We start from the raw sequence: 20,094 nt of genomic DNA, 5'->3' as shown, positions 1-20,094 counted from the left end.
GCAAACCGTGCAGCTCCTGTTAATTGGGTATATCTACCCTTTAGATTTATAAGAAATAATCAGAGTTAGAGCCAGTGAAACCAATGAAGTTATTTATTTTAATGGGTCTATGCTGTGCATAACTTGAACGTAACTTTCCCGCCTTTACTCCTGTGAGGGAAAATTCCCTCAGCCGCGTGAAATCCCCTCGTTTCCTCCACCCTCGGAAGTCCCTTCAGCAGGAAGTCTAGACTGAGGGGAGATGGGATCTCACGCTGTTTATCCCGGGCACGGATCTCCTTCAATGTTACACATTTAACCAATAGGTTCTTGATTATGAATGGCATTGCTCGGACCCACCTCCTGACCCACTGACTGAGAGGTTGACCAACTACCACAAAAGTAGTGGAATGTTGGGAGTAGTAGTAGTAGTAGAAGAATAAATCATAGATAATAGGGCTGTCGCTTTCGTAGACAACCTAACCGCTTATTCTTTAAGGGGACCGAAACAACTTGGCACTCACACTCCTGGTTGTCTGCAGAGCGTGGACCACTGCTTCACTTAGGTTGCTTTTAAAATAATTATTATTCTTTAAACAGTGATCGACACCGTGCTCTGTGTAAACGGATGGCCGAAGCCTCTTTCACCAAAGAGAGGTCATAACATAATGCCCTTAACTTCAACACGGCCATTTCAGAACCCCTTCAGACGGTTCCTCGGAGATCCTGTTTTTCCCCTGACATTGTCCTCGGGAAACTCGTCTCTCCTAAATTACTAGCAGTAACGAAAGCTGCAGCCCATGTGCAAAAGCCGCCGAAACCAACAACGCCACAGGTTGCATCAGGGAAGAAGAATCCGTTTGCAGAATCCTCCCAAGGTTTCAGTTCTAAGCTAAAAATGTGCCACAAGTCAGCCTGCAGGGAAGGAATACACACACCCCGCCAGGCCGCCGTTGAAGATGTCGGGGCTTTGGCCTGCCCATTGGACTCTAGAAGCCCCAGCCCAGCCCCTCGAACAGCAGCTTCCACGGCGCTCTATATGTACTCTATACATGCTTTCCTGGCCCAAATCTTTATGCTGAAAGAATGCTCAGAGACGAAATAGGCGATTTGGGTGTACTGTATGCTGGCATAGTATGTAAACCTTAACTCATAATATTACACTACACACGCTATACCTTTAAAGCATATTCAAACCACACACAAATACACACACAGCCATGGCTTCAAGTTTCAAGAAACAAAGGATATTCCGAATCCGACTCAACGTCAGGAAGAATTTTCTGTTCGACAGTGGAACGAACTGGCTGCCTCGGAAGGGGGTGGACTTTCCTTCCTTGGAGGTTTTTAAGCAGAGGTCGAATAGCCATCTATCATGGATGCTTTAGTTGAGATTCCTGCATTGCAGGGGGTTGGACTAGATGGCCCTCGGGGTCCCTTCCAACTCTACAATTCTATGAAGAACCCCACAAACTGCATTTTACCCCTCACTGAACTATATTTACGAACTACGGTTCCCATTATTCTTTGGGGGGGGGGGATGTGATCTGTGCTTTAAATATCTGGTGTGTACTACAGCCTACATAGATTGTACATACTATATAATCTCTCCCACGCCCTTCGCCACCTCTCTCCAGTCCCACTCTGCTCTCTGCTAATAACAGTTTTGTGACACGGAATGAAAGATTTGCATGAAGGCTTGGTTTAAATCGTGCTGCAAAAGACCGCTTTGCCCGGAGCTAAATCAGAAGCGAGTTGCTCTGAAATCGGCTTTTAATAACACGCAAGAGAGGCGTGAAGGTCTCGTTCTCCCCTGGGCATCTCTTTCCTTTGAATCCTTATCCGTCTGGCACAATATTGCCTGTGTAACTGGGTTCTTATCACTTTTATACGGTGTAATTAATTAATAGATAGCACCAACTCGTACAGCACCTCATATATGAGAAGAAGTTGGTGCGATCTAGATGTGTAAATATGATTTTGGGGCAGTTTCACAAGAGGAGAAAATCTTATTTTGTCTGAACGCTACCAGATTATCAGTGCTTGATTCACAACGGGGGCACATTTCCTTTATCTAATGCTGGAGAGCATGGTTTTGGTGACATCTCTGTGCAGCAAAAGCTCCATAGTAGAAGAGATTAATGATAATGATGTATATGACTTTTAGAGCGCCACAAGAAGACATAATTTATCCCGTTAACCCTAGCAAATGGGCTGTAGAAAGCAATCTTCCCGCTTCCTCACATGGAGTAAGGAGATGGTACACCCCTCGTAACCCAGATTAGCTATTCCAGAGTAACTATCAAGGCCTGGTACCTTCCTTGTCCAGAAGCATTGTAAACACACAGTAACATATTCGTGGTTACACAATACTCATCTTAATGAGGAGTTATTAACCTTTCTTCGCACTCACAGAATGGGTTTTTATTTCCACCCTTTCCCTGTATGTCTATGAGTGCTGCGGGGATGCTAACCAACGTCCGTATGCAGAAGCAAAACCTGGTAATTATTTCGGATTAATTTGCGTGGAGGGCTAATTTGCACACATGGCAGGTCCATGAGGGAAGCGGGGGGGGGCAGTTGGTGGGAAATCCGCAAGTTTAATTAAGGTGACTGCAGTTAAGAATAGTCAAAGGTCACTCATGTGGTGGTTCTAACACAAATTCACTTTCAGTACTCAAGGCCGGGATAAGCGCTGCCTCTTCCGAGGCTCCTAAAACGCTCGCCATTCATTCCACTGTGAATTCCGCGTGGCTCCCAGAAAGCACAGCGAAGAGCCCCGCGGAGTCCGTGGCCGCACCTCCCTCCTGTCATTCTCCTGCTCTGCCTGCGGGTGGCGCACGAGATATTCATCTTATTGCTTTCCTCTTCCGGAGACTGGAGCCCTGACCCCAGTCAAGTAAATAGAGGACAAACGCGATCTGCCCTATGGAGGTGTGGGGAAAACAAAGCTGCACCTTTTCTCTGGTGGTCCCGACAGAGCCTTCTTTCCAAGGCTGTTTAAAAAGGGTTTCTTGCTGATGTGAACTGCTCCTTATCTTGCGCAGGAGGGGAAGGAGAAAGGGACTCGTCAGTCAGCCTTTCCCACTGCACCTGCTCCCAGGGTCGCTGCGCTGGAGACATTGCGAGACAAGCTCGGAATCGGAGCGGGAAATGCATGCATGCGTCTGACTGCCATCCAGCGCCATGCAAATTCGTGCAGAAGTGCAAACCCCCTTAAGCTCACAGTCCGAAAGAGCATGCTGCTGGAGAAGCAACGCCTTTTGGGCAGCAATGGGATTCACTTGAGAGTACATTGTGCTGCAAGAATATTTACAGAAATCAATTGGGTTCCGAATTACACATCGGTGTGTTTTTGGTTTGGTTTGGGTTTGGTTTTGTTTTTGTTTGTTTGTTTTTGTTAAAGCTAAGACTTAGCTTTAACAGGTTTATGGATTGAGCCATCCCCACATTCAAAGAGGCGTCCGTTCTGTCGAGCAGATGAGCCAGCCATTGTTCGCCGGCTTTTCAAGACCCGCCGCTCGGTACCTGCTTTCTCGCCGGCTGCGCCGCGCCTGCTAATTATACAAGCTGATGCAGAGCCATGAGCACTTGGTGCCCCGTCCACTTTTTCTGCTAATAAGAGAACTGCATGCAATGGGAATGCACAGAGCGCGGGGGGTGTATGCTAGACTACGTTGTAAACACCGTATCTTGAAGAAGTGATGTCACAAAGATATAGAAATTAAGAGCCACACTCCCATCTTTTAAAAGGAAAAGATATAGCTATCATAAAATTCCTGAACAACATGAATGGGAGACCTTCCATCGACTCACTGTGGTTTAGATCGCGCCCCGGCGCTGCCAAATGAGGGAAGCACTAGAGAGAAAAATCATACATCGTTTTATATTAAACATCTGTTAACTGGCATGCTAGTGTTTAAGTGGCTCTGCGGGGTTCACTGTCTCTTTGAGTTTCTTTTTTTTTATTCTCCCCATCCCATTGTGGTACGAATTTATCAGCATGTTCAGAGTTATTTCTACATGCACCTTTTGTCTGAATAACTATCGCCTGGGCTTCAGTAAATGCTGCCTCATAAACCTTTTAACCTCTTTGTACAAGCAAATCGTGTTGTTTTTTTCATTAATAATCAAGCAGAACCCATCTGCATTTTGAGGAAGACATGAATCCATTGTTGCATTTCCCAAGGAACAGAATGTAGATTTATTTGCTACTGCTCTCCGCTACTACTTATCTCGAAGCCTTTTCCAGAGGGCTACAAATTCCATTCCCACGTATACCCGTTACGTCTTTATACATAGAAATGCTGTCTTAACTGGGTTAGGAAAATATATAGAAATACAAAGAAACGTTGCCAAGTCCATCTCTCGGCGTGACATTCAACCAAGGCATCAGCAGTTTCAACTTTGTTGTCATCCTGGCAGCCATAAGTACATCATAAGAACGGCCAACAGAGTTAGCAAAATGCTAAATCTTTGTTTGTGAGTGTGTGTTTTGATGCTAATATGTCTGCTGACGATCAGGAAATACAAAGCATGTTTGTTCTTTGAGCCAATGGATCTATGCACCAAAATCCGCCAGACGGGCTCCTTTGCATTGTATCATTTGACATTAGTTGCGGGATTCCCGAAGATTTTTAAGTGTTGCAAGATTCTCTCCAGTACAAAACTGAATTCCTCCAGTCGCATTGTCAACGGTGACGGCAGGGCTTTGGGGCAGAGGTCCATAGTCCCACTCAGCAAAATCAGTAGGGGGCTGATATCAAAACGCACGTTACTAGCATTCAGAGACGGGACCATATAAGACCAAAGTCTAAAACTGCCCCACTGCTCCCACCGCTAAAGCTCAGGTGTATGTCGCCAGAGAGAGCTCGATCCAAAAAACAATGAAGCCGAAGTGTTTAGGCTAATGCTGATAGACACTGCGACATTAGCTATTTAAAGCGCAATCCTGTAGCGGTGAATACTGAAGTGCGGGCGATCTTCCTGGCAACCCCATCTCCATGTCCCTTCATGGACATAGCCAAGGGAGGGCAGGGGAGCAGCTGCCCCCCCATCAAGTAAAACAATAGAAATACTTAAGTACCTGACCAATCACTTCGGTTCTTCCCCGCTCCCCACAAAAGTGCTCCCCGCAACAAAAGCCATGTGCCTAAGGCAAGACAACAAAGCTGAACCTTTGACCAATACAGACTTTATGGTCAGTATCAAACCTCTCCGCCTTACTTTACAAACAGGCTGATGAAAGCGTTTCGGAGGACTCAAAAGCTCCTTCGTTGTTTCTGACATTTTGTTTGGTCATAATAAATAAAGGGACTCCGACATTTCTTCGAAGCAGAAGTGGGCTGCTTAATCCTTTAGCTTGCATCCTAGTGTAACCTCAACCTCTTCTTCTTCTTCTATTTATCGTACATGGTGAGGGTTTCCCCCCTCGGAGAACAGCTCCTTTATTTGGCACGCAGAGGATTGGCTTGGCAAATAACTCCCAAAAGACACGAAAGAAGGAGCAGGGAGGAGGCTGGTCGTCCCTGCTTGCCTTTCCCATCTCTGCTGCTGTAGCCTCTATTGAGAAATGACTGCCGAGGTGACTTCCTCGTTACATCTCCATCCTAAACGGCTGCCTTAAAAGAAACAGCCGGTTTTGCTACAACGAAACCGACTTGACGATTCAGCTAAGCTCAGCTGAATCTCTCCTCTTCCCCATTTTCCGGAGGAACTGTTATCTTCCCGGCATGTGGGAAGATTGCTGTCGTTGTTGAGTATTTGATGAACTGAGTACATATTTTAAAGGTCCGCACCCCAGTCCCCACCGCCTTCCTTCTCCTCTTCTCACCCCGAGTCCAGATATATGACACACGGGGATGCGGGAGATTCTTCCAACGACAGGACACCGTTCGAGCCTACTTTGAACCTTCGGGCGAAGGCGGCATATAAATCCAAAACAAGCGCATCACACGAATAGCAGCAATGCGTTTAGGATCCACATCGTGCTTCCTAAAGTGAGGGTCTTTAAATGTACGTAGAACTTCCTTCTAAGTCAGGTACTGCAGAGAACCGCGGAGTTTACCCGCCTTACTTTCCACCCGAGGGGCTGAGCCTCCATCTCTCTTTAAAATGTAAACACTGGACGCCAGGGAAACAAGGACGCCCCCAGAAACAGACCCCCCGAAGCCAGCACAAGCGTCCGTCTCTTCTGTGTTGTTGTTTCATAACCAGGGATTATTTGCAGAACTCTGAGAATTCTCCAGGGCTTCCTCACAGATAAATGTGTGTTTAAATTCCTGCTTAAATTTGAGAGCTGGGTCTGTCTCCCAGGTAAACAACGTGCTAAAGGCTTTTTTTGGGAACAGCTCGCTTGGAAGCGCTCGCTTTCCGGAAAGCGGAAGGAGCCTCCAAAGAATCGCCCCTGGCCCCAAAATCAGAACCAAAATCAGATGGCATACGCGGGAGTAAGGCGACGGGGCAGCGATTTATTTTTATTTTTATTTTTGCTGGTTGTTGGCAAAGGAGTACGCGCATCCACCGGCCCGGCGACTCTCAGAGTGTCTGGAAAGCTTCCTCTTCAGACTTCAGACCTTCTGCACCCAAAGGGTTGCGTGGGAAGGGGAAGTAGGAGACTGAAGAAAAGCTGATTCTTCGGCTTTGTAGGTACTGTACTGTATATGACTCGCAACAGTTACGGTTGGTCCGGATTAATTTACCTAAAGCTATCGCCCCTTTTAAAACTCATAGCTTGAAAGGATAGGAAGTCCCATTCTGACGCCAGTCCGTGACGACGACGCCGAATACCGATATGTATGTTATGTAGTATCTGATCCACTTTAAGAAATCCGGAGCCGGAGCAATCCTAATACCTGCACGAGCTGTAGAATGCGACATTTGCAATGCGATCCTAACGCAACTATAAATTTAGAAGTAAATCCCACCGAATTCAGCGAGAAACGGAGGAATCGCAGCCTTAGTTGATTAATTGATCGAACTTAATCGATACAGGCGTCCGATGAATCAGGCATTTCAACACCCCCCCACCCCACATTAAGTACTATTTTAAAAAAGTGCACGTGACAGGCGCCATCTTAGAAGAGGCCCTTGGCTTCTGTGCGAGAGATCTCGCTTCTGCTAAGGCGCTGTTGCTGCTACTGGGGCACGCGAGCGAGGCCGCCATCTACAAACAAAGAGCGCACCTTTTCTGGGGCAGAAAAACTGGCGGCAGCCCAAAGACAATTCTCTCTCTCTCTCTCTCTCTCTCTCTCTCTCTCTCTCTTTCTGCTGGCAAGTCCTGTTTGCTCGCCTGGTGAGAACAAGCAGCAGCAGAGCCCCGTGACTCTCTAAGGGGAGATCGCCTGCTAGAGGAAAGACATCTCCGCTCCCAGGAAAAATAAACGTCTCCCTTCCTTTTAGCAGCAGGCGCCAAACCTGCTCTGCGCGGCGTCGCTCCGCCCGTTGACTGCAAGCAGCGCCCGCGGGCCGAGGGATGGCGCTCTCCCAACCCAATCCCGACTCCTTTTCATTTCATTTCGCGCTTGAATCGAGTGGGGCGGGGAAAGAAATTGCTGAAAGGTCAAGGCTGCCATCCTAGCCAGGGCTGCCCTCTTGAATAAAATGTGGGGGGGGGGGCAGGTAAGCCGCACCCCTCATAATCGATCACATGACTTGGTGCACTTATGTGAATGGCAATGTCCATCATCTGGGGGGGGGGGTTCGGCCCCCTCAAATATTTTATTGGAGGGAGCCGAAGACCCCTTGGCTCCTACGATCCTAACCCTACCCATTTAGGACTAAGGCCCCCTGGATCCAATGGGCCTTACTCTTAGGTAAGTGTGGGGGAGAGGCAGTAATGTCACTTACCTGGGACTGTGTCCCGTTTAATTCAGTCGGGTTTAGTCCTAGCCCCGCTTACCTTCCTTCCTTCCCCCTTGTCCCAGACGCCCCTTACCCTCCCTTCGCCCACGGCGGTCCTTCAAGGGATCCGGGGGGCTGGAGAAACAGGAGAGGAAAGCAGCTGGGTGTCGCGGAGGGAGGGAAGCCGAGGGCGCCTCTCTCCCTTACGTATCATCCAGAGCGAGTTAAATCCGATGGAAAACTGCTGATAGCGCTGACACTTGATCCTAAGCACGGTTTACTGCATATTTCAGTTGGGGTCACCACCAGCTTTCTGGGCTGGCTTACCCCCTCGCCTCCGCCCACATGCTTTAAGCCAGTCTTCGCCAAGCTGTTGCCCTCCAGATGTTTCGACCAAAACATCGGGAGGGCACCCGGTTGGTGAAGGCTGGCTGAAGGCATAGGCAGGAGGGAGCCACAGGCATAGAAAGGCCCAGGAGCTCTGGCAGAAATATATAATCCAATTTCCCGAGAGCATCGGGTGTTTAGGATGGCGGTTTTAGGAAAGGCCAGCGGTCCTTCTGGGTCTTAACCAGCAGTCACACAAACAAGAATTAAGCACGTAAAAGTTTCCTCTCCTATATTCGAGGTGCAAACACGCCTCTGCCCTTAATGTCAGATAAATAGGAGCTGAGACTACACGGGAGGGAGGAGATGGCACTCTGCGAGTGCTGGGGGTGGGGGTACTCTCGTCTTTATTGGGACCTTCGGACCCCGGCTGAAAATAGCTTGCAGCAAACTTTTAACTTGAGAGTAAGTCCCTTTGGATTCAGCAACGCCTTGCATCTGGGTAGGAACGAATCGGATTGTACTGTCAGCCCCGCATTCCTTCCCCAAACATACTACAGTACAGTGGTACCTCGGGTTACATACGCTTCAGGTTACAGACGCTTCAGGTTACAGACTCCGCTAACCCAGAAATATTACCTCAGGTTAAGAACTTTGCTTCAGGATGAGAACAGAAATCATGCTCCGGCGGCGCGGCGGCAGTGGGAGGCCCCATTAGCTAAAGTGGTGCTTCAGGTTAAGAACAGTTTCAGGTTAAGAACGGACCTCCGGAACGAATTAAGTACTTAACCCGAGGTACCACTGTACAGCATTGCTCAGGAAAGTCTTCCCACTGCCAAATTGCGTATTTCTAAAAATTGGTGTGCAATTATTGAAAACAACAGCAACCACCCTGTGCTCTGCCAGCCAGATCCTAACAGTAGAGCCAGCGCGTTCATTGTCACTTACTTGCATAAAAGTATTCTAATACAGTACAATCCATAGCATGTCTACTCAGAAGTATACCCTATTAAGTTCAGAGAGATTCGCTCCCAGGTTAGGCTGCAATTAACTCCACTTACCTGGGAGTAAGTCCCACGGAACTCACGGAGATGTATTTCAGAGTAGATCTGGTTAGGATTACACTGTTAGTGTGGATAGGATTGTGCTGCAGGGTTATAATCTTTAAACATGTTTACCCATAAGTAAAGTAAATGTGAATTCACTTGGACCTGGTATATGATGTTAGCTTTTCTGCTTTAATCTGCTCTAGAAGTAGTGATTAAATAGGTGTAATATAATTGATCATGCAATATTCATAAGAAAACCAGAAACAGTAATAAGGCCATGCGCTGCGGGTTTTCAATTCTGACTGAATAAGAACAGCCAACGCCAAGGAAAGCTGAAAATCTCCAGGTTTTTCCCGCTGCTACAGAAGGAGACGGCTGGCTTCGGCAAACGCTGATTGATAGTAAACAGGGGTTTGTGCTCATGGCATGTTAAAAGGTGCATGCAGTTTTTCAGCTGAGAGAGAAAGAGAGGGAGTGTGTGTGAATATACAAAGCCCTCGGATTTTACAGCCTGGTGGTTCTGTGCAAGACGACTAAGTTTTGGTTTAAGCGATCCACAGTTGCGTCACGGGCGTTTTAGTATTCTGAAGCTGGGCTGGGAGGTGACTAAACGTGAAAGGCAGAAAGCGGGATACCTTTATAAATGAAGCGAGTCCCGTTAAGATCGAGTGGAAAAGTCCTTAAACCCGAACTGGACTCTGGATTCTAAGCACATTGACTTGAAGTGGGAGAGTCTCTTACTTTTTCTTAGTGCGAGAGTCCTCCGGCTTAACCAGGCTGTGGCGTTCCCCACCACTACCTTGGCGGCGCCCCAAACCAAGTGCCACCAGGGCAGAATCTGGAGGGCCCCCCAAGCGCAGTAGGGTCACATTTTGAAATGGCACGTGAGGCATCCTAATAGAGGTGAAGACCACTAAGTCCGCAGGCTACAATTTATCCAGTTGCCCCCCTCTAGCCCGAGTCCTCTCCGTTTAGAGAGGGGTTGCGAGCCCCACGCGCCTTTTTCTATTTCCCCATATAAGTTAACCAACAGGGCAAATGGCAATGATGGCGCAGTGCTAGCAGAGCAGGATACAGTGGTACCTCGGCTTAAGTACTTAATTCGTTCCGGAGGTCCGTTCTTAACCTGAAACTGTTCTTAACCTGAAGCACCACTTTAGCTAATGGGGCCTCCCACTGCCGCCGCGCCGTCGGAGCATGATTTCTGTTCTCATCCTGAAGCAAAGTTCTTAACCTGAGGTAATATTTCTGGGTTAGCGGAGTCTGTAACCTGAAGCGTATGTAACCTGAAGCGTATGTAACCCGAGGTACCACTATATTTAAAGCGCGCACGACATACATTTAAAGCAAAGCAACTGAATCATGGGGACCGTCGTTTCTCCCTCCTTCCCTACATGTCCCAGCACCCTTCAAAAATTACAGTTCCCAGGATTCTCGTGGGAGTGCTTTCAATGCAGCTATGGCACCTTTGTACTTGATTTTGAGCTGATAACTATACGATTATAAACGGGGGCTTATGAGAGGAAGAAACCTCTAGGAAAGCATACATCATATGTATGCCTTTCTTTCTGGATTAAGGCGACCGAGGTTCCAGGTTTGCTTGCTTTTTTAAAAAAAGTCATTCATTAAGCAGCTGGCCTCCCCTTTTGGTTTAATCATTACGAAGAGGGCTGTTTTTAAATGTCCATTTTCATCGCTACGCGGTGTCACACTTTAACCATGGCGCGTCCCCAACCTGGAGGGACCTGGATGCGGGGGGGAGGGGCGCTTTACTTCCTAAAGTGTTCCTCTTTCCCCCTTTCCTATTGTGGAGGGAAAAGAAAAGTAAACACCCGCGGAGAGAGGGGGAGAAGGGAGGGGGAGAGGAAAGGAAAGGAAAATGAAGGCATCCTGTTCTATATTTTTGTTTTACAGCAATAAACGGTCGGACATGAAAACATGCACACACACAAAATCCAAGCACAGAGGCGGGTGGTGTTACAGAGCCGAGATCTGACGCGGGTCTCTGCCTCCTGCCTGGACTTTAATTCGTGGATCACGAAGGTCAGCGCAAAAGCTCAGGGGCGAAAGGGGAGAAAGTCGAGCGCGATATTAGATCCTGGGGAGCAGCTGGGGATTCTCACTGCGGGGCTCGGGGACTCCGCCGGGTCAGTCGAGAAACCTCGCCAGCATCTGCTGAAAAGGCTCTCGGTCTGATCCCCCGATCTGTAAGAGCTGAAGAGCCAGGATTTATGTTGGTCAGCGCTCCCGCGTTCAGCCCGCAAAGGGCCCGCTCATAAAGGCGGTTTACTTGCACGTAAGACCCAGGGCGTTCAATGAGGCCGACGGCCTTCATGCGTCTCTTCGGGGTCGCAGGCGGCCTTAGCGGCCACCTGTTTCATGCAAGATCAGGCTTCAGCGGAGGCTGGGGCTGCCTAAGCCCAGGGGAGCCGGGGGTTCAAAGGCATTTCCTCCTCCCAGCGGTGCTACGGTTTCCTCGCTCCTCAACTCCCCCCAACCACACTTCTTCCTTCGCCCCCGCTACTCTAGAAATGGCCAGCCAGGCTGCTGCGGGAACCTCTCCTAAGTACCAGGCAGAAAAACAAGGGAAGTGCAGTAGATCTCTTGGAAAGGGGGGCGGGAGGAGCGGAAGACATTTCTTTCGATACATTATATACGGGCGAATCTAAATTAACATTCCATATAGAGTTGCGTTTGCATTTATTGCACACCATACAAACCATTACGTCTAGAGAAATCCGCAAACTGGGGGAGTAGGTGGTTTTGTTCTTGTTTAATGTATTTATTTGGGCCATAGGACACTCTTAAGTGGTTGCTGTCGGTAGCAGATTGCAGTGGGTTTCAACTTCCCAGTGCAATCCTGTTTTTGGACTGGTAACTCTGAATCTGGGCCGTTTCGGTGGGCTTTTCTGGCTATAAAGGCCTGGAAACCCTTACAGGGTCAGCAAACCTTTTCAGCAGGGGGCCGGTCCACTGTCTCTCAGACCTTGTGGGGGGCCGGACTATATTTTGAGGGGGGGGAATGAACAAATTCCGATGCCCCACAAATAACCCAGAGATGCATTTTAAATAAAAGGACACATTCTACTCATGTAAAAACACGCTGATTCCCGGACCGTCCGCGGGCCGGATTTAGAACGTGAGTGGGCCGGATCCGGGCCCCGGGCCTTAGTTCGCCTACCCATGCACGTAGCCGGAGCCCTTGTTCTTGAAAGATACACGAAAAGGCAGATCACCTCTCTTTCTCCTCCCGCCCTTCCTTTTTCCTTTCTGTCTCTTTGCTTAAGAAAACCAAATCCACCCGAAGTGACATTCCCTCCACGCATGCCGGACGATTGTGAGTTGCTAGCAACTATGAGACAGAGAGAAAGCGAAACCCCTTGCAATAAATAGCTTGTGGTTTGCAACATGTTTTTCCTGGAGACAATGAGGAAGAACCGTCAGGGAGGTCCTATATAACACCGAACTTTCCGCTTTCCTACCGTACTTAACAGATCCCCAACTTTGAAAAGAACTGCTGAATACGAAAGTTAAAAGAACCACCCCCGCCCCCAGAAACCCTGAAATTAATAAACCTGATTACATTGATTTATAGTCCCAAAGGGGGTTTCGGGGGACCGCCACGTCCTGTTCTGAAGAGGACTGAGGCTCCAGTCTTAACCCCGTTCACCTGGAACTTAGCCCCATTGAATTCAACAGGGCTTACACAGCAATCGTTACCATGTCTACTTAGAAGTAAATCCAACTGAATCCGTGGGCCTAAAATGGTTCCCCCCCTATCATTTTAATTGCCCTCCAGGTTTCCCGGCCCTTTAGAAAAAGTGTCCAGGCGAGTTGCGACCCTCAGAACCGGCTCCCTTCAAAAATCCAGACACTATCCAAATTTATTTCTCTTTCATTAAAATGTTATTATCAAGCGATCCTTTCCTGAAAGGGCTGAAGGATGGAACTGGGATGCAGTGAAGTCATTCCAAATCGGAGCACGCACGCACACAAAATCGCTCACATGTTTGTGCACCTTCACTTCTCATGCATACTTCTCAACAAAGGGAGTTTGGCTAATTTCTAGAAGGAACGCGGAAGGAACTGAACAAAAATGGATCAAAATTATCTCTCCGATATTACTCAATTCCTATGTTTTAAGATATGTGGGGAATCTTTTCAAAGTTTTTGTAAGCATGGCAGAATTATCGAATCTCCCTGCTGTTAACTTTTTACTTTATTCACACTTTTTAATTTATGAAATAATGGAGAAAGAGGAGCAGCCCAATCTTCTCCATGTTTACTGGGAAGTAAGTCCTGCTGAGTCCAGTGGGATTTATTCTAGGAATGCCCAGGAATACAGAGTTAGCGGCAGCCCTAAATCCACTTCCCTGGGAGTAAAATCTATTGAACTCAATGGGACCTACTTCTGACTAGACACGCTAAGTATTGCAGCGTCCTTAGCTTTTGTAAGTTCAGATGTTCTCTGTTTAATAGATCTTTGTTAAAGCTAGACTTTGCCGGTATATCTCCGTAGCAGGAACACGCACATGCTGGCAAACTTTTCCCCCCTGGTGCTTCGGTTGGACAACTTGCTATACGCCTTTAGAGTCTGACTGGCAGTCAATGTTAGGGCTGCAATCCCACGCCCAGTTTCCTGGGAGTAAGCTCTGTTTAACTTAATGGGATTTCCTACAATCCTCAAAGTACTTACTCCCGAGTAACACCAACGAACTTTATGAAATGCCGAACAAGCCGAACGAGGCTGGAGCTGCAATCGCCTTAACACCCAGAACTCGTCTTAAACGGGGCTGTGGATCAAGCTGCAAAAGGAAAATCGGGGCTTTTGTGGTGTCCATTCTTTTCTTACCCTCCACGGTCTCGAGACAGGCCAAACGAAAACTAGCACTTGATTTGGTATATTTTCTTTAGGCAAACTGCCTCAAGTTATCAAGGCAGAGGAGGGGGAAGAAAAAGCGTGAACAAACTGCACGTCCGGTTGTTACTTCCTCCCACTGAAAAATGCGCAGCTCAAACGCATCTTTTCAAGTGAGCGGTGATTACGGACAGTGTTCGGGTCCACTAAGAAACTGCCACTGAAATCATTGGGACTAATTGCTTCCTTGTGTAGGATTGTGGCGTTTTCTGGGGGGAATGAAACCTTGGATTCAAAGCCTATGAAATAAAATGCCGAGGACTGGAGAAATGAGGGCATCCTTTTGCTGAAGGAACCGCAGTTTTGCCTGAAAATCTACCCAAAGAAATTGAAATGATGTAGCTGGCTATTCGAGAGCCAGTGTGGTGTAGTGGTTAAGAGCGGCAGTCACATAATCTGGGGAACCGGGTTCGTGTCTCCGCTCCTCCACATGCAGCTGCTGGGTGACCTTGGGCCAGTCACACTTCTGTGAAGTCTCTCAGCCCCACTCACCTCACAGAGTGTTTGTTGTGGGGGAGGAAGGGAAAGGAGGTTGTTAGCCGCTTTGAGACTCCTGAAGGGGAGTGAAAGGCGGGATATCAAATCCAAACTCTTCTTCTTCTTCTTCTTCTTAAGCAACCTCCCACAATGCCTCTTCTCTGAGTTAATTTTAAGAAGCGAAGGGAAAATATCCCAAAGAGAATTCTTAGCCAGCAGGAGCCCTGGTGACTTGGGAAGAGCAGATTCCCGAAGCTCCTTGTCTTCCTTCCGACGGGATGGGGCTTTTTATAGTGTGCTTACAGCTATAGCAAACGCTTGATGAAATGAAAACAAAACAAACCAAACTCTCGGCTTTCCAGGCAACAGATGCAGAATGAGCGCATTAGACTCCTAATGAGCAGAATGAGCAACAGAACTCCTCATTCAGGCCAGAGTTGCCCGCAAGCAGGAGTGAAAAGGTAAACCCAATTGATTTCAATATAAGCTTTTTAAAGGATTAGGATAGAAATAGGACAACAATTTATACTGTAAGCTTCCTGGGGCAGGGAAATATTTGATAGAATACCAGCCTCAAGCACATCAACTTGGAAGCAAGCCCCCTTGATTCCAGCGTGATCATCAGTGCAATCCTATACCTGCCTACTCAGAAGTCCCTTTGACTTCGATGGCACATACTCCTAATTAAGTGTGCATAGAATCCTAGACATACTTTCACGGGAGTAATTCCCATTTAACTCAATGGCATTTACTTTCGGCAACTTTCCTAGAACTGTACTTTTTTAAAGTATGCGTAGGGCTCCGGCCTTAAGGAGAGAGATATAAAACAAAACAAAAAACACTCTCAAACCACTCTTAACAAATAGTTTGTTCGAAGGCTAGACATATTTCCAAATCCGAGTGTACAAATAAAACGTCTGCTATCAAAATTAGAGCGGCTCAGGTGTAAGGGTGACTTCCTTTCTGACCCAGCGATTGTTAAACCATAAAACGAAAAATGAAAGTCTATTTTCCCATCTCTGGAGGAAGTGATCCTACGAAATGCGGAAGTTAGAAGACTCAAGCGAGTAAGCCAAGCCACAAGGCAATCTTCACCAAATGGCAGGTGCATTTTATTTTAGGGTTTAGGATTGTAGGGGAAGAAAACGCAAGGACAATACATTTAATCTGACGCAACCCTGCCTCCAGAGGTGGTGAAGAGGTGGGTAAGTCATCTCTCTCTGTGTGTGTCTCTTTGTTTGTAAAGGAGAAAGAACATTATTTAAAGCAGTGCGCGGGGCTTATCAGAGCAGAGAGGCTGCTTTGAGCAGCTGTCCGCAGCGCTGGATGGAACTAATTATATCTCCTGCCGTCAGCTCAACTCAGCTCGATTCCCGGCTGGCGCTGCCCACCACCCAAGCCGGCTGAGCGCTTGTTTACAGCGGAGGCTAAGACGCAAATCTCCCTGCGACTCCTGTCAATTTCAAGGCTGGCGCTGAGGAGGGGTTTCCGCCGAAAGCGCGGCCCTGCAGGCGGCTGCGCTAAAAGGGAAACCGGCGAAATCCACACCATTGCGGATAAGCTGCGGTGGAGAGTTTACTTACACCACTTTCAAATATAGGCGACCCAACGAGGCAGACCCAGAGGGCTTCCTGGGCCGCATCTCAGCTTTTCAGTTTGTACTGCAAGTCCAGTTATACTGCTAGCTAATCTTACATCTAGGAATTGCCACTGATCTCGCCTCTAATTCCAGTAGGGCGCATTTTAAAGTAGATATCCTAGAATAGCAGACCTTGCGCCTAAGGTATTTAGATTGCAATCAATCGACTTTACTGTTATTATTTTTTAAGCGCCCAACTCAACTTCTGAGTCAGACCATGTAGCACAATATTCTAACTGGGAGCACTTTTCCAAGGCTGCAAAAAGCCATACCTGGAGACACCCGAGTTGAACTGGGATCGTCTGAGTCTAAATGGGTTTAGGGTGCTGGCTTTGCGAGAGGTGGGTTGAGATCGTGTGCGACTCTCTGAACCCCCAATTAAGCTGATCTGTATTACAGTATAAGAAAGCTTAAATTAAATCATTCCGCCTCAACTTTCAAATACAGTTCTTCTGGCTGCAATCTCTCACCCACTTCTGAATAGGAACGCATAGGATTGCACTGCTCTGCTCAGTCATTTCCTCTTGCATCTGTTCCCTTAGATCCTCAACACATTTACTTAGGAGTAAGCGCCGTTGCTTTCTATGACTCGTAGAGTAAACAAACTGTGATAACGCCTCAGGTTGGAGGGAAGTGAGTTTACTTTCCAGCTCCTCCCCACTCGATCGCCCTCGTGCTGTCGAGTCCTTTATCTACTCAATTCAGCTTGCTTTGCTAGTTAAAGATACGGAGAGCAGGACTGTTGTCTATTTTTCACCTGGACGATTTTCGGGACGGTATATGCGATTCAGATAACAAGCGAGCAAATCTGTAGTGTTGGTAGGCCTTTAATCTTGGAGAACTTGATACTTTCCCCCCTAGACCGTGAGATACAAAATGTAATCTTTTTTCTTTTTCTTCCCTGAGTCTGGCAAACCATTGACTGTCGCCCCAGCAGTCATGGCTAAAACACGGATCTCCCCTTTTTTTGGAACGTTACACACATTTCCCCCTTTTTCTTTTAAATCTTGCTAGCAAAGTTTAGTTAAAGGGTTTATTTTGCTGTGCTTTTATGGTGAATCCTGTCTTGTCTTCCTCCCACAGAAGTCCTTTCAGATGCAGTACATGTGACATCGGAAGGAATTATATTTCTAATGGTGGAAAGTGCCTCACTGTCCCGGCTGCAATGGCCATCTCTCTCCTTCAAGTCTCTTGACTTCAGCAGGACTACTCCAGCACTAGTTACAGATAGTGTATCTGAAGAAGTGTGCATGCACACGAAAGCTCATACCTAGAACTAATTTAGTTGGTCTTTAAGGTGCTACTGGAAGGAATTTTTTTATTTTGTTTTTACTCCAGCACTAAACGCGTTGCAGATTGCTGCAAATACCTTTTATTTCTGCACTCAGGCGTCCGCGACTGGTATTAAAAAAACTCTCAGTCCGATGATAAACTCGTTTCGTTAAGCAAAAGGCCACTGAAGTTATTTTAAAGAAAAGGCCTTTGGGGTTCTTGGGCCACAATCTACAATTTTTGAAACTTCAGAGTAGTCCTACAAAGAGTCACGGAAATCGCTCCCAAAAGCAAAGGACTTCACTGCAACTAACAAACATAGGAACAAGGGAGAATTGGGGGGGGGGAGGGGCGCGATCCGCGGCTGCCTTGGCTTCCGTGGGGCCGAACAAGTTATTCAGCTGGTGGTGTCAGAGAGCGGCCACCCAAAACGTTGCAAATAGAGCTCTGAGTATCTTTCTAACTGTGTGCAGAGAACTAAACGCAGGCCTCTGCAAGGCAACCCCGAGAGCTCACGACAGCCTCCGCTGACAATCGAGTAGGACCCTAAGAAGCCCCTGGATTGGCCCCAAAGATCCATTTAACCCGTGGTTCTCTTTCGGGTCCTCCTAAAAGCCAACTGGTGCCTTCAGACCAGGATTTTGGGGCGCTGGTCCAGGATCCCCCCCTCGACAGAATTAACCCCAGTAGGGTTAGCTGACCCACCTTTGAAGCTGAATGCAGTGGCCCCCAAGGAGGCAGAAAACCACGAAGTCCAGGGTCCTGGACTTTCTCAGCTGCATCCCTGCCCCCCCCCCTACCCGGCCACCTCCCTCGACCCTCGCGATCTTGAAGGGGCAGAGGCGAATCCCCCCTCGTCCCGGAGGACTCACCTTCGGGGAAGACGGCTCTCATCTTGAGGTAGCTGGTGGTGAGGCGGATGATGGACGCCTTGTCGAGCTGCGACGTGATCGCCGACGGCAGAGGCAGCAGCTTGGCCAGCTCGTAGAACTCGCCGTTCTCCTTCTCGCGGCGCGTCTTGGCGGCGTTCTTGGACTTCTCCTTCATCGCAGCGGCAAGTGTGGCGAGGCGGACGCGAGGCGGGCACTGGCATAGTCTCGGGCCCGCGAGGCTGCTGCAGGCGGGCCGCGAGCAGGGACTTCGCCTGGGCCTTCCGACGGCGGCGGCGGCGGCGGCGGCGGCGGCGGGCAGCACCAGCCCCCGAGCCCAGACCCGGAGGAGCGGGAGGTGGCGGCGCCCGGTTGCCTCTTCTCTCTCTCTCTCCCTTTTAAAGCGGGCGGGCGAGATGGCCGTCCGAGAACGTCGGCGTTTCTATCTCTCCGCGCTTAATGCTCTCCCTCGCCTCAGCGCAGCCTTCGAAGGAAGCAGGCGGCCGGCCACCCGGGCGGGGAACCTGGACTCGGCGGCGTCTCCCCTGAATCGAGACTCGCTCGCTCGCTCGCTCGCCCGCAAGGCAGGGAGGAATCGCTCGCTCCTCTCCCTCCGCCTCTCTCCCCGCCCCCCCTTAACACGTGTGTACTTGCTGTGTTTATTTTAGACCCCCCTCCGGGCCAAACTGGTCTGCCTTGTGCGTCACACGCGCCCCAGCCCCTCGGCCGGGAAGGAGAGCGGCTCGCCTGCCTCCCAAAGGAAGGGCTCCGCGGGGATCCGTTTCCCTCCGAGAGAGCCCGGAGTTGCCACAGGGCGTGTGGGGACGTCGCTCTCTCCCGCCCGCCCCGCCCCGCCCCTCAAGGCAGCAGCGAGCGGCTCTCGGCGGTGGGCGACGCAGACCTGCCGCTTGGGCACTTGGCGCGCCAGCAAGCCTGAGGGGATATTTCTTCTTTCTTTCTTTCCCGCCAGAAAGAGAGAGAGAGAGAGAGAAATGTCCACCTCCCCACGGGTCCACGGGTGGCTCTCTTCCCTGCTCTCTTCTCAAGCCTCTCTTCACGGCCACCGGAGCGAGAGGAGAGCGCTTCCCGTGGCTTGGCCGGGCTAGCGGAGGGCGGCTGCGCTGCGGAGCTGTGGCCGGGCGCCGCTTCTCCTCCCGGCGGCAGCCAGGCTAGAGAAAGAAGCTCTGAAGTGGGCTCGTCAGTTCCTGGCCAGGCAAAGGCTGAGAGCCGCCGGAGGGGAGGGGGAAAGCGCGCCCAGTGACGTCTGCGTGGTCTGCTCCGGGCAGCGGCAGCGCCGTCCAAACCAGCCAAATACAGGCCCAATTAACACTCGAATTGGAGGGACGAGGAGAGCGCGCGCGCCGGGTGCGTGCAAGTGGAAGGAGGGGACTAACTGGACGCGGGGCGGGGGGGGGGGCAGGCAGGGTTTCTCTTCGAATGGCGCGTTCCTATTTCCACTCTTATATCCTGAAGCAAAGCGCTCTCTCTGTCTCACTCAAACAAATAAATAAACCTCTCTCTCTTTCTCTCGTTTCGCAGCCAGCCTGCTCCATCCACAAGCGCCTCAACCCGTCAGCCTTCTGACAGCCCCTCAGCCCTCCCTCCTTCTTTCAAATATGCGTTGACTTTGCAAGTAGATCCCCTCGATTCCGAGGGCTGGTCTTTCCAAGAAGGCCCCGCTTCGGGCTGGCTTGGCTCGAGTGTCTTTTCCCTCTGCGAGGG

General features: G+C 49.2%; 1 protein-coding gene across 2 annotated transcripts in view; it reads right to left on the bottom strand.

Moving 5' to 3' along the window:
* The window catches only part of SIM2 (SIM bHLH transcription factor 2), a 50,220-nt gene extending 31,560 nt beyond the window's left edge, over positions 1 to 18,660 (bottom strand). The window contains exon 1 of one of the 2 annotated variants that reach the window (XM_081859878.1): positions 18,376 to 18,660. In XM_081859878.1, coding sequence (XP_081716004.1) covers positions 18,376 to 18,550 — 175 coding nt within the window. In that variant the 5' untranslated portion in view covers positions 18,551 to 18,660. Of the gene's footprint in view, positions 1 to 339; positions 679 to 18,375 lie in introns of those variants that run through there. The other variant, XM_081859879.1, reaches the window with a different exon arrangement.
* Positions 18,661 to 20,094: the final 1,434 nt, after the last annotated feature.

The sequence above is a fragment of the Podarcis erhardii genome (assembly GCF_964252035.2).
Source record: "Podarcis erhardii genome assembly, chromosome: 4".
In the NCBI taxonomy this organism is placed as follows: domain Eukaryota; kingdom Metazoa; phylum Chordata; class Lepidosauria; order Squamata; family Lacertidae; genus Podarcis; species Podarcis erhardii.
This window is presented reverse-complemented; position numbering and strand designations above follow the sequence as displayed.